The sequence below is a fragment of the Siniperca chuatsi genome, linkage group LG5 (assembly GCF_020085105.1).
Source record: "Siniperca chuatsi isolate FFG_IHB_CAS linkage group LG5, ASM2008510v1, whole genome shotgun sequence".
Lineage (NCBI taxonomy): Eukaryota > Metazoa > Chordata > Actinopteri > Centrarchiformes > Sinipercidae > Siniperca > Siniperca chuatsi.
In genome coordinates, this window is record NC_058046.1 from 21729286 (window position 1) to 21744799 (window position 15514).

The 15514-nt window shown below is 38.5% G+C and overlaps 1 protein-coding gene across 6 annotated transcripts in view; it reads left to right on the top strand.

Annotated features, from left to right (window-relative positions):
- The window catches only part of grid2 (glutamate receptor, ionotropic, delta 2), a 535356-nt gene that overhangs the window by 453116 nt on the left and 66726 nt on the right, over positions 1-15514 (top strand). For all 6 annotated transcript variants that reach the window (XR_006377990.1, XM_044195946.1, XM_044195941.1 and 3 more), the window contains exons 12-13: positions 7626-7764; positions 13299-13494. Coding sequence is in view for 5 of the 6 variants with exons in the window: in XM_044195946.1 (XP_044051881.1) it covers positions 7626-7764; positions 13299-13494 (335 nt within the window). In the remaining variant the exon portion in view is untranslated. The remainder of the gene's footprint in view (positions 1-7625; positions 7765-13298; positions 13495-15514) is intronic.

The window sequence follows — 15514 nt, forward strand, 5'->3', positions numbered from 1 at the left end:
AATTTAATACGACTAGCAAGAATGCAAGTAAAGCAGTCTGTATTCAGCTAAAGAAAAATCAGTCATTCTTACCAGTACTGTATCTGTCATCCACCTCTGCTTTAGTAGCTTGTATGAAACCCCCTTCCAGGCTTTTTTTTTTTTGTTACTTTTATTGTTCTAATTTTATTGTAGCCTACACAGTCAGTGGCTGTCAGTAACAGCTTTTGTGTGGATCATTGAGTTACAAAGTAAAAATGGGCAATATTATGCATGAAAAGCAACATGACATGACCAGAAATTCAATATCTCAAGAAATGTAAATTCAGCGGTTCAAGTCACATTAATCAGCCTTTGGCAGCATGTTTTAATGCCTTATGTTTGTGTGTTGCTTGTCTGAACGTCCTGGAATACAATATTATTCTCTAGAAGCCAGGGTGGTCAACCACCACTGTGATTGGTACAGCTGTTAAAAATGATGGCACTGACTGAGAGGATAATGATTCATCATTACATTTACAAGTTATATGCTATCCTATAGTGTACTGCATCTATATGAACAATTTTGTGATGCAGCTTTTAAAATAGAAGCTGTCTTCTGAGAAATAATTAATTATTTCTTTTTGCCATTAAAAATATTAAATCTATCAATTTCTAATTCTGATTTGTACTTTATGTGTAAACACATTATACCAACACTATGGTATTGCCCGATGCTCACAGAGAACAACCTTCAATTGGACTTTCACATGCCTGTTTGTTGTGAACCTACTATCACTCTACTATTCTGCCAAAAATGTCCTTCAGCTAGACACTTTTCAGGGCTGTGAAATAATGAAAATGTCCAAATTGTTGTAAAAAAAAGTTACATCATTTTGTGGCAAGATTGCAGCGAATCCAACTGGGAGCTGACATCAGCTGAACATATTCCAACTCTCATTTCCTCATTCAAAGCTTTAATGAACTGATCTAGTCTTCTTTCATCCAAGAATAACTGGAGTGTGATGATGTAACTTAGAAGAGAAGCCTCAGAACGGCTGATAACAGGAATGTAGGATTTAAAAACGATGCCGCGTTTGATAGACGTGGATTTCCGGAGCTGTGGACAGGCACCGTGAACCCTCGTCACTGTCTAAAGTTGTAGAAAAGAAAGCAGAGAGGGAGCGATTAATTGATTATTCAAACATGCTGCTGCTGATGAGATTACAGAGCCACACATTTGTACAAGTGGATGCCTCAAGCACCTCTCACAGCACAATAAACTAGTGACTGAAGGTAATTGTTTACACTGACAGCATGCAGTGAATAGTATAGAGCTCATTGTCTATAGGCCATGCACAATAACAGAGCTAGTCCTTATCACCAATTTGTCCAGCCACTTCTTCCAGCAGCTGACCCCCTTTGTCTCATTTACACTGAAAAGTGGATGTTTTCCTGATAGAGAAGATAAACCTCTCCATTAGCTGCTATACTCTTCCATACCCCCTCTGCAATGCATTGTCATGCATATTTTTTTAGCACTGGCATAACACAGCACTGGTTGTATTAGAAGTCAGAGATGTTAAAGAGCAAGTTGGTTACCGTCTCATGAATTGTACTTTGAATTTCAGCTTCTTCACTGATGTAACTATAGTGGACAAATTGTCTTTAACGATGCAAAGGTGAATTATGCTTCCTGGATAGAGCCAGTCAGCCACAAAATAATCTATTTTGACTCATGTTATAATCACTTTTTCATATACTGTTGTACTTGTTCATAAACTGTTGTAAAGGGAAGCTGTAGCTGGTGATCATTTTAAAAAAACATTAATTCTAATGGAATTATTTCTATATGACACATTATTGTGGCATTTTAGTAAAATATATACAAAATACAAAACCAAGAAAATGGTAAATACATACAATCATAATACTTTGTTGCCACTATAATACTCTGCTCTTCCTTAACCAAGAAATACCTGTAATCAAAACATTATGATCAAGACATGGCAGACTGTAACATTGATAAGATAAAACTAGTTGATTAAAGTAACATATGCTGGGATTTTTAGTTCCTCACAATAATATTAAAAACTCATTAGCACACCATGTGCTAACCACCAAAAGGTTCACAACACTTAGTCATCTACCAGACACACATAGGACACTGCTGACCCTGAACAGTAACCCTAACCAAGTGCAGACTCAACTCAAAGACCAGAAAAAGTCACTGGTTTTATTCATTTAGATGTAGTGACTCATTAGAACAAATCAACAAATAGATCAAAAAAGGGACAGGTAATAGATAGCAACAGTGTTACAAGCGTTACTGAAAAGGGTCTGTGTCGCACCTTGTACCACTTACTGAACAAAATGTCTTGGCCTCTTGGTCACCCCATCAGATTTATTACGCACATACACGCAGGATCAAGGGCATTTTGGCCCAATCATCTTCCTCTCTGATTAGTTTGTCCCAAGACTGAGGGATGAGGGTCGTGTCTGGTGTTCTCATATATCTGAGGACTTGATGTTCTTGCTAGATATGTGGGCAGCTTCTCAAATGAGCAGATGTGTGTGTGTGTGTGTGTGTGTGTGTGTGTGTGTGTGTGTACTGGACTACCAACCAGAATATTAACAATGTGGATCAATTACAATCAAGAGAAAGTAAATGAATTCAGTAATACAGTTTTATCATATGAACCACATTACTCTAATACCTGTATTATGGTACTTATGGAAACGTTAAAGTTAATTCAGGTTAAACCTTAACATAATTGTAGTTTATGTGCAGTACAAGATTTAAACTAATCATTATTTTTTTACTCCATTAGTCAACTGTTCAAAGTATTCCTGATTATCTTTCATTAGCTTTTCTGTGTAGATTATCCCTCTTGTTTCCTCTTTCCTTAGGATTCAGTGCACACAATGGCAATGAAACAGTGACACACATCTGTGTCTGTGTGTTCATTTAGCTAAAAAGACAGGACGATAGGAGATGAGAATAAAACCAGAAATAGATGGAATGTCCAGGGGATAGAGAGAATTTTTAATAAAAACAGAGCGGATTAGAACAAGGTGGAAATACTAATTACAAACCAAACTGCTTAGCCGCCAAGAGTGGGAGACTGCAGCTTGTGTAGTGCTGTAGTGGTACTGGGCAGCGCTCAGGTTTGATGTTTTACTGCCAGCAATGTAGCAAGTCAGTCAGTCACATAGCCAAGGGACCAGGCAGCCGGCCAGCCAGCCAGCTATCTAATCAACCAATCAGTTATGTAGACATCCAGCAATCCAGTCACTCAGTCAATCGATAAAGATAGACAGGAAGTAAGCCAGCAATTAGGGTCTGCTAATAGTAGTGAAACAAATGAAGACCAGTGGCGATCTGGAAGATGGGAAAAATACATTAAAAATATTAAACACAGCCACGTGATTTGCAAAGTCTTTAGATGCAAAATAGTGCATTATTTTGATTTTTATTCCCCATTTCAAGTGGAGTAGGAAGAAATAGAGAAATGTTGTTTGCCCGCAGCTACAGGGGAACACAGCAGAGAATGAGAGGGGAAACAGGAGAGACGTGGTGGTAAGAATGGAGAGCTATATTGAGGGGACACAATAGGGTGCCTTTGAAGCTGCCGAACTGGCATCCACAAAAGCTGCTTCATGCTAGCTATGCCTTCTCTAGAATCCATAAGCATACACACATGCAAACAGAGACACATACACTCTCTTACCTTTGACAGGAGTTTTTCAGGACTGCAACAATAGGAAAACTTGAAAGGTTCCTTGATGAATGCCTTGAAGAAACTCCTTTCTTCTAAGTCCTACAGAGAAGAGTCAATGTATAGGTTTCTTTAGTAGTCCTGGTTAGCTTCATTGAAGGGACCCCTACAGAATAATAGTTACTTTATTTTAACAGTGCTTTCTGACCATGTTGTCAAAACAATCAACTTTTATCCACATTAAGCAAGTTAAACTGATCACCTTTTAGTGGTCATCACTCCATTACAGCCAATCAGATGTCTGTGTCTTTTCTGAAAGCTATGTTATTTTAAGGACATCAATGTCACTCAGTCCATTGAAACCTTATTGTGAGTTCAAAATATACTTAGGTTGTGTGCAAGCGGCAGCATGGCCTTTACAGGGCTGCTTAGTCATAGACCTCTAATAAAGAGAATGCATGGTTGTCAGAAAAGATACAAAATGTATTTATACATACTTGCATCCTGTACATGTCCACATAACACATGACTTAATTGCTCACCAACTTGAAGGATTTGCTAACTGCCTGTATTCTTCCTCAGTGGCGACATCCATCTATATGAAACATTATTTTGATAGCGCACAGCATGAAAGATGCTTCAAATGATACAATATAGTGTAGTATGAGAGATGGACTGATAGCACAATACACAGTTTGAAAATACCCAGTTTATGCAATGGTTTTAATAGATCAGTGATGTGCGACTGTTGGTGCGTGCATATTTCATGTCCTTTACTTGACAAAAGGAAGATAAATACATAAAGAGCAAATATTTTGTATTTTTCACTCACTGCCTATCCTTGCTATTGGATGATCTTATCATAAGTTCCACACTGATGAATCATGCCCTCTTAACATCAACACAATAGCATACACTTTTATACAACATAAGTAATGATCATATTCAAATCATATTCTGTTACCACACAGCACCACATTGGATATTTACTTTAAATTTCCAAAATAACAGTCCTTTAGAGCAGCGTTCCCCATGAGGATCCAGGCTTTTTGTGATGTTGATTGCGTGTCACCTAATTGGACAATGGTAATTATTGAAAGGGAAAGTATAGTGCCATAAAACTATGTACACTTTTTGTTCACTAACATGAGCATAGAGTGAGACAGACATTAACAGCATGACAGGAACATCAATTATTGTACACCTTACTATTTTAGCAACATTTTAAGAGCTGATGAGTCCATAGTAAACTGGGAGAGAAGTTTCTGACATTTTGGCACCTTTAAAATCAATGCCAGACCGTCTTCAAATAAATCATGTTAAGGGCCCTTTCAACCCACCTCTCAATGTTCAGTTTTTTTTTTTATTGATCTTCATAAATCCAAGTTTATGTAATATCGTACAAAGATGTTACCACTGTGTCTCTTCCTCTGTCTGTCTGTCTGTCTGTCTGTCTGTCTGTCTGTCTGTCTGTCTGTCTGTCTGTCTGTCTCTCACTGACACACACACACGCGCGCGCACACACTCACACACACACGCATATTTAGAGCAGGAAACAAAATTACCTTTTCAAAAAGTCTGTTGTACTTGATCCTGATTTGATTTAGACATTGTCCAGGGACAGAGGGAACTATAAAACATCTAAAAGAACCTAACAAAGGTCTACCCACCTTCAAATTTGGGGACATTCAGACGCCAGAACTCAGCAGAGTCTTTTTCCCAACTGTATTAAATATTTTATAAAAGTCACTTGTGCAGACAGAAATCAACATGAAAATTGTTCTGAGACTCGACAATAGTTTTTTTCTGATAACTTAATCGGTCCTCCAAGGATGAAGCCAGTATGAAACCAAAAATCCCCAAATACCTTCTGCAGGTGGAATGATTCACAAAGGTCATGTTGTAGAAGCTATGGAAGTCCAAGATACTGCAGTCACGGTTTGGCATATATTTGGACATTTTTGGCAGCCCACGTAATGAGAAAGAAGCATCTGTGTCTGCTGGTTGCATTCATCCTTGGAAAAGATTCAGTTCATCTTCCCACTGGCAAATGTGCAGTAATTTCTCATGAATAGTTAAGCTAATTGATAAGCCTGTATTCTAGATTTTCTTTCTCTGAAAACTATTTGATACAAAGGCAGATTCTTGGCATTATTTTCTATATGTATTTACAAAGCTTTCTGAATCTGAAAGACTGAATGTTTGAATTAGAAAGCTGGAGAAAAAGGTGAAGTGAGTCAGATGTAATATTATAAAGAGTACAGTCTAGACCTGTTCTATAGGAAAAGTGCAATGAGATAACTTCTGTTATGAATTGGTGCTATATAAATAAAATTGAATTGAATAGATGAGAAAGCAGGTAGAGAGAAATACACACAAAACAGAAAGTCATCAGTCACTGCTGAACACATCACAGTTTAGACATTGCACTTTTGTATTGAGTATTTGTTTTATCAGGAGTTGAATGTTGTCTCTATTATTTTCTGATCTGTCTGATCTCAGTTAGGATACCTGATAAAATAAATGGCAGATAAAATGAAAATAATTATTTCATAACCACAGAACTGTACTGGTGACTCTGATTCTGCATAAAAGCATACAGTAAAAAAGGTTAGACATATGGGAGAATAAGACACAGGCAAACATGCACAGGGATTATTAAATATAGAATACAGTTTCGCCTTCGGGCTTGTTGTAAAACCTCATGTCAACAGTAAATTGCCTGAGAACCCACTGAGAGAAAGAGGAAAAGAGATAACAAATTTGAATGAAATCAGATGTTATAAGCGATGCAGAAAAGCCTGAAAGGAAGATGGAAAAAGCAAAAATACAGTGGAGAAAGAGAAGGGGCACAAGATAAAGGGAACATTGGATTACGTGGGTGTCATATATATTATTGAGTCTGGGCTAGAGGAAGTGGGAGCAAGGAGAACGTCTGTTGGTCTGAGTCGATGTAGCAGTGATCCCCAGCTACAAGGATAAATGAGGCTAATTTCTAACAGGCTTCAATAAAGGCAGTGAGGAAGAGCTCACTGGCTGCAAATCAATCATTACTCTGTGCGTTTGTCTGCGTTAGGTATGCATACCTAAACATGTGTATGCATGATTGTCAGTAAGCTTGCATAAATATATATGTGTGTATGTGTGTGTGCGTATGAATAGAAAGGCTAGCCCACAATTTACCTGAGCACAATAGAAAAGCCAAAGATAAATGTGTGCTATTTTCTTTCTTGGTTAATGCACAAATAAACAGATTCTTTTTTGCGAGGGCCAGGGTTAGAGTGACAGCCATTTTTGAAGCTCACAGAAAGCCGAGCACAAGAAGATTTCAGAGGACAAGGCCACAAAAGCTGTTTATAACACAAGACAGGGATAAAGAGGTTTTATATTTGAAGACGGACAAGCCACTTTTTATTGCAATGTGCTCCAGGCAGCACTAAATCCTAATGGGAAGGACTGACAAGCATTTACACATTCTGTTCAGATTGATCAAGTTTAAAGACATTTTTCAAGATAATTTATTGCAATAGCAGGTTACATTTTTTAACTTATGTCTAAACAGTCATGCCTGCTGATGTTTTGAGAGTGATTGTATATTAAGACATTTCCAGAGACAGTCTGCAGAGGCCACCTTTACCTCAATATATAAATATTAGCATATCACAAAGATGTAGCAAAGAAGAGTTCTTTTGATGTCTTTCTAGAAGAGCATAGATTAAATTCTCTGCAGTTCCTCCCACTTTATGCCGCTATGTGAAGATCAGATCTGTGCCAAAGCATCAGATCAAATCTGTTAATCCAAACATAATCTTTCAGGATGTGCTTTGCTTGTTTCAACAGCTTTTTGTCCTACAGCAAGGAGTTGCCTGAATGTGTTGATGTGACACCCTTATTGTCTTTTTCTGTTACTGTGTATTTGTTTAACTTTTTAAATTTCTTTCTTTCAAGGTGGAGAGGTGCCCTACACCACTCTAGCTACGAGGATGATGATGGGCGTTTGGTGGATGTTTGCTCTTATTGTCATCTCCTCATATACTGCCAATCTAGCAGCCTTCCTCACCATCACACGCATAGAGAACTCCATACAGTAAGTATGAGATTTTGTTCTTTGAAGCCAGCAACCATGCAACCATATCTTGTGCAAATATTTGGTTCCATGGCTTTAATTTCTGAAAAACTCAGTTCTTTTGACATTGGTATTGTGATACAAGAACTGAAATCCTTTTACATATCAGCAATATTTATTAGATTTAATCATACTTTAAAGCTGTGCATCACATCTACACAGATATATACAAGTTCCATAATGCAAAAGAATGTAAGCCCAGGACACAAGTATGTATGCATGCAATTATGCACACAAATGCTAACTCACACCTATTCACCATAGAGTTTGTGTATAATTGTGCACTCCCACACACACACACACATACATTATTTCCCTAAGCTCTGTGCCCTCTGTTTATCTATCCTTGTGATAATATGTTTGCCTGCGTCTCTCCTGGTGGCACTAGGAAACTCTCATCTCTCATTGGACTAATCAGCATGCCGAAGCATCCGCCATGCCCGGCAGTGCCACAGTTAATTGTGCTTGGCTTTGGAATAAACAACATTTATTTCTCTAAATCTCATCACTATCAGTCTCTTAATTTGTTTCTGTCAGTTTGTCTCTCCGTCATTCTCTTTTTCCCTCTCTTTTTTTTTGTCTTTGGCAGACCTCCTCCTTTTTCCTTTCCTTCTGTCTCCGGTCTCTCTTCCTCTCTCTTTTTTATACTCAGTTTTATTTTTCTTCTGTCTAGTCCCTTGGAAGATGTTTAGAAAGAATAACTTTTCTTATTTTCTTTTGTCTATCCTTTCTTGTATTGTTTTTTTTAGTTTAAATTTGCTGTCATTAATGAGTGCCTCTCAGTTTACTGCCTCATTCAGCATCCATTGAGCTAATTAAGGATTTCCATAAATTTTAATGCATTATCTTTCATGTGTTGACTCTTCTGGGGCCATTAGGAGCATAATTACCCCCTGAACAGCAGCACCCACATGGCCTTGGGCCTCCAAAGATGGGTGGCGGGGTGAGTGGTGAGAAGGAACACACCCAAAATAAACTGAGAGTCATCTCAATGGAAAGATGAAGAGCGTAGACAATTGGGGGGAAAAAAAGATTGTGATGTTGTGATTAGTGTGCACTTTTATCTGATAAATACTTGATTAGCATATTATGCAGATTGAACAAGAGTGAATGGGTTTGTGAATGAGTGATTGAGAGAGTGAGTTAGTTAAGTTTGGAAAAGAGCAAGCAAGTGAATGCACGGACAGGAAAAGAAGAGAAGGCCAGGGAAGGATGGAGGCTGTTTCTTAGTGTCTCAGTGAGCCGTCAGGACAGACAGGGTTTTTAAGTATTAATGCCCTTGTTTCATCCTGGAAATGAAATAACAAGTGAGCGTTCAGAACCCTCTCTGGACTATTTCACGCTTGGATGTTTTCCCTCAATTTCAGTGTGAATCCTTTAGCAAAACAGTGAGGGATGGCAGTGGAGAGTGGCAAAGAGAGGGAGCAAGAGAGCAGAATACAAAGAGAGAGACAAAACGGTATGAACATTATAAAGTGAGAATGAAGAGAGGAAGTGTGTGGAAGAAAAGATGAGACGGATTAGGAAGAAAAGGGGACGAGAGAAGCAGGAGGAGGGAGCATTTAGAGAAGGATAGAAAAAAAAGAGCGGAAAGAAGCATGGAAAAACGGAGAGAGTGGAAGGGATGGGGTAGTGGCGATGAGTCAGAATGAGAAATCGATTTTGGAGTGAGACAAGACGCGGCACCTGTTGAGAGAGGAAAGAGATGGAGCGGAAGAACTGGTCAGGATGAGAAGATTGAAAGACAGATGGAGACGGTGTTTGTGTTTTGTATGTATGCACGCATGTCTGTTGCATCCCAGTGGTCAGCCAAAACAGCAGAGTGGTCCCAATGGAGAAACTGGCAGCAGCTCATTTGGTTATTTAAAGTCTCATGAGTCTTTCTAAAGGGCCATGAAGTCAAGATTTACTGTCACACTGTCACTTTATCACCCTCTGTTGGTGAGAAATGGATTGTAACAGCGCTGTCCCTTTGACATTTTATGGTAGCAGTAATGAACGGAATAATGAAATTTACATTTTCACAGTAGAGATGCATAAGCAAGCTACTGTATGAGCGCATAAATCTCTACTGAAAAGATGATAAAATCACCTCTAAATACTTTTATGTAATTATATGATACATACAAAGCAAACTGGCATATAGATGACTATGTAGGTTCCAAACTCCTTAAATGTTTACAAATAATCAAATATAAGTAAAATGTCAGCAGCTTCAGAATTTAACCTACTCTAAAGACCATGTTTACGATGGAATAATTTATCTGTTAACCTATTAACCTGAGGTGGCATAGCAACCCAAGTCATTCCAGAAAAAAAAAAATGAAAAGCAGCTAAAAAACAATCACTTACTTATATGCAGTGTTCCCTTTAAAGGTTACACAGTTTTTAGTTTTAGCGAAGTTTGCTTTCCTAAAAGCACTTCATTACTAAAAGCTTTAAACGAAGATGACCAGATGACCACATACCAACAAAGATATACACACAGAGATTATACACACATACTGTATACACTGATTAATATGCAAGTAATCTCTCTCTCTCACTCTCCCTCTCTCTCACACACACACACACACACACACACACACACACACACACACACACACACATACTTCCTATTTGTCACAGGATACATTCAGCTGCTGTTCACTCCATTTACTTGCTCACTGAGCTGCTTAGGAGGAATATAATTGGTTGCAAAATGAGCTAGCATACACACAGGACAGAAAGACAAGTGTGTGCACACATACACATGTGTACACATTAGATTCACACAAAACATTGCCAAAAAGACAATTAAGTGCATAATTCATATATGCATATCTTCATAAGACAACACCCACAGAGTAATAAATCTGGAGACAACCAATGCCAGGGTTTTGTTGAATTAAAATCCAGACATTTAATAGTGTTTGATTAAAATTAATTATTGTAAACACCTCTTATGCTCTCTTTCTTTTTGTCAACTCCTCTAAATTTTCTTTATTTAAATGAGATAAAGTCATTTCGTATTTCCATAGAAATACAACAAGTCATATGAAGTAAATATCATACTAGTGCATTTTTGCCACAGCAAGGGTTGTTCTTTATAACAACTGTTACTCTTCCACAGGATGTTCTATATTTTAGAGATATCAAAGGATGAACATTGGGTACTGTTTTTCATTTTTTTCCCCACATATTCTACTATGAGCATTTTGGAAAGACACTGTTCGGTTTTGAGACCTGCACCACGTAATTCCCTCCTTATTATTTTCAGTATTTATATTTTCAGTATATTTTTAATGTGTTTTTCTTGCCAGGTTGTCTTGTTGAGGTTGAAGCTGTCTCCTAAAAGAGAGGTGAATCAAACGATTTCTGTATTTTATTTTGACAGAAGCTGCAGTATAGTTTCAATCACTGTGGACACACTGGACATTTGACTCTACCCTTCAAGCAAAGTCTTTGTATCTTCTTATTCTGTTATCTACTTGTCTTGTTTCATCACCATCATCAAAGAATCAGTGAAATCACTATAAACCCCATTTAATCTGGATTTGTTTTTGTCTCAGTAAAATCTAAACTCATCTTTAAGACATGACATATTTCTCTTTCTCTCTCTCCTTTCTCTTTCCCTCTCTACACATCCACACACAATTAAATACAGTAACAAGCTTAGAGTTACTACCCAGTGAAACCACTTCACAAAGGGGGAATCCTGGTCAAAGAGTGTGCTGACAGGCGTATATATTCACAGGGGAATGGTGGGGAGGGGAGATTATTAAGGCCAAAGATTAATTGACAGCAATAAAAGATTCATGTTCACAGCAAAGTTCATTAAAATCTTCAAAGGATTTTTTTTTTGAGCCAGTCAGAGAGATAGTTGAGGAGGGCATGAGAGAGAGGGGATCTGCAAGAGCTGCGACCTTCCATAAAAAGTCGGAATGTGTTATTTCGTACGTGTGTGTCTGTGTGTGCATGTGTTGTTGTCTGAGTGAGCAGCCTTGTAATAACGCAAACAGTACTTACAGTACTTATTTTTGTGCCCACTGTTAAATCTGCTTTGCGGGTGTATTACAGCTGAATTAATGAAGTAAGATACTGTACACTTGTTCTTCATTAAGCAGGACATGTTGAGTGTTTTTGCGTACATGTTTTGTTTCACATATGTGTGTCTCTCAAATCCATGGGTGGTATGAAGCAGCCATTTAACAAACAAACAGTAATTAGTTCCTGTAATGGTTCTCCATTACATTTCTCAGCGGCCAAACTCTTTGAGAGGCAACCCAAGCACCGTTGCGTTATAATTAACAATAGCTTGTGTATTCCCCCGGAGGTGGCGATTTATGGGAGGAGAAAGGAGGAGAGAGATATAAGAAAGAAAATTACAAGCCAGACTGACTTGTGCTTTCATTTCTACTTCTTTGTTAGTGTATCAACTGTGTGCAGTTAGCCAAGTCATCTTGTTCAGAACTGTGAACTGAGTGAATGCTGCTGTCTGATCTGCTTTCTCACATTTGTCGGTCATGGCCATTCCCCATTTTTCCATTTTTCTTCCATGTCAATTACATGTCGCTGACAACTCCCACTATTGGCCCATGGAGAGTTTAGATCCAAATCATTAATTTATGGGCAAGAGATAGTGTGAACCACCATACAGCTGGTCACTTCATGAATTCTTCACATGTACTGTTCAATGTCCTCCTCTCCAGTCCTAGTCAGCTACCACTGGGACCAACCACTCACCAAGACAGTAACAAAGGCTTGATCATTCACCACATCATGCAAACATAAGAGAGCCAGAAGCACCATAGTTAGGGATTTAATCCAGGTCAATGGATGGGCAAATGCTTTTAATCCTTTTCCTGTCAAATTGTTGTTTTTTGTTTGTTTATTTGTATTATTGGGATTTTATCTTAAATGTATGCTTAAAAATTATGTTTTCATTTTAAAATACAGGGTAAGGTATACAGTAGAGTTTCCAGGGTAATGTGAGTGAGCAGAAGGCTGAAACCCTTGTGTTGTGTCGAATACTAACTCTTTTTACCAAATGAAAATAAAAGTGATGTAATGTGTGAGCATGGAGTCTGGTTAGTTTTTACTGCCAGCATGTACTATTGGTTCAATGCCATGGACTGGCATTGTACAGATGGATCAACTCCTCATTTTTTGACATTTTTGGACAGGCTGTTCACTCCAAAGCTATGTTAGAAAGTGTCATTATTGCAGTAGATGTGATGGCAGTGAAGTTTGGTATCTACTATGATTGTGGGTACTTGTTGCACAGAGAGCATGCTGTTGAAAACAGCAACATCCATTACTACAACTGCAGCCACCAAAGAACAGCTAAAAAGGTGACTGCAGTATCACCACAACAGTAATACCCAGAGGATGAACTGAGCCCCATGTGTGATGTGAAGCGGCCCATTTAGGCAGAGCGTGCATGGTGCTTAAAATGAATGGATGGCTGGAAACAATATGAATGCTAACTCTTTTCACCATTTGTCTGTTTCTAGGTCACTTCAGGACTTATCCAAGCAGACAGACTTACCTTATGGTACAGTGTTGGACTCTGCAGTATATGATCAGGTGCGCTCCAAGTCTATGAACCCCTTTGAGAGGGATCCCATGTACTCCCAGATGTGGCGGATGATTAACCGCACTGGAGGAGGAGATAATAACGTTGAGGAGTCAAAAGAAGGCATTCGCAAGGTAGGTCTTTAATTTTTTAATTAGTTGTCAGTTCCAAACTAAACACATGTAAAATCACTGTGGTTAGTAAGTAAAACATTGGAGTCAAATGACTCCTGTGATGGGTTTTGAATACAGGGAACCAGGTGCAGAATGGCGGCAACATCAAAGCAATTATTCAGTGCAAAGCATTCACTTTCAAGCCACCATTTGCCGACATTTGACCTTGTCATTTTTGAGAACACCCTTAATTTGGTTGCATTGTGAAATCAACCTGAAAGACAAAATGACATCAGTCTCTGAGGTTGTCACATGCATGACTTGTATTTTCAGTCACCACAGGTTGTTTTTTTAATCTACCTTGTGTTGAGTCTTTTTAATATAGTTAAGTCACAATGAAAAGAGCAGGTGTTAGGGGATCAAATTTGAATTCTTACATATCAACATTTACTGTTGACATAAACATATTTGATAGTATAAGGTGACATTAGCCCTGAAAACCAGATGAGTCTCGTGGTTTGATTACACTGCAAGATTCATCCTGCATCCTTGCTCTCCCAGAGAGCAATTTCACTTGAGAGCATTGCTGCCCAGCATTATGCTAAATGTCCAAACCAATCATTAAACAAGTCATGTGACAAAGGCAGAGCACGCTGTATGCAAGTGCTGTTGTCACTAAATAACACAGGCAGCTGGTAAATAACATCACATTGCTTTGCACGTAGGGATAATTTAATTGCTACATGTGATATAGTGATACCAGTAGGGATGAGAACCAAACTCCCTCCAACAGAAAAACCTACCACATTTTTTTGTTGAAAAAAGATTTTTTGTTTGCCTGTTGTAGTGCATTTATGTCCTTAAATTCTAAAATAGTAAAACACAAGGCTTGATCAATGCAGACAATGTTTCATGTTTATGAGTTTTTTCTTTCTTTCTTAGTTTTTTGCAAAAATGACAAAATATTTACACACTTTTCTGGTAAAATGTGTATTTTTTTTCAATCGCAGGTTTATATTCTATTGCCACCCACTGTTTACATTCGGTGTTCTGAATTCAAAATCACTGCACAGTTTTTCTGATGTTATGTCAGTACCAGCAGGGCTGGACTGGCCATCTGGCAGACCGAGCACTTTCCCGGTGGGCCGACGTGCCTTTTGGACCAACACAACTGTTTGTTGTTTTTTTGGTTTTTTGTATGACCGGCCTATAAAACAGGTAGATCGTGTAGACAGGTAGACCTTCATTACAGTAAGCAGCGCATCTGCAAAAACAGAGTGAGAGATGCGTCGTCAGCCCACTTTCATTGTGCACCAATGTAACTGACTGGCCCAGGCCAGTGGGCTGCTGGCCCACTGCAGTTGGGTATACATCTGTCAGCCTCTCTCTCCCAGCCAATTACTTTTGGTCCAGTTTGATTCTAACTTTACCTGGCCCCGGCCCTTTTTCCATCTCTGTGTTAAGTGGTGACATTTGGATAAATAGTGGAGTGGAGCAAGATGGACAAATAAAAAGAGAAAAAACGCAGTGGTGGTGCTGAAAAGCTCAGAGAGAAGAGGTTGAAGTCTCTTGAGACTGATGCAGTCAAATGTTTTAAAATAACAAATTTTTCATTTGGCGCCATTACCAGTCAATCATCTTAGCTTATTGAGCTCAAAGGCACTGGCAGCAGAGAGGAGAGAGAGCAGCCCACTGAACCCAGCGATACCATTTAAACTGTTAGTCAAGGATTTGCAGCTGAAGCGATAGGACAGATGACAATAGGGATAAGATAAGCAAGGTTTGGGTTTGGCTAGCTGGCTGTTTAGCTATAGCGGGTGCCTTTTGTTGAAACATGTTCAACTTTTCATAAAGTTGATGCGCTCATCAATGTCACTTTTCGTGAACCAACCAATCACAGCCTGGATGAGGCGGGACATTAAAAAAGGTTTATGTGCTACAGTAAACTTTAGAAATGTTGAACCCATTGTTATCCATGAATGGTTATAATTATTAACAAGTTAGTACTTAACAAATTGGAGAATAACCACCAATGTAGACC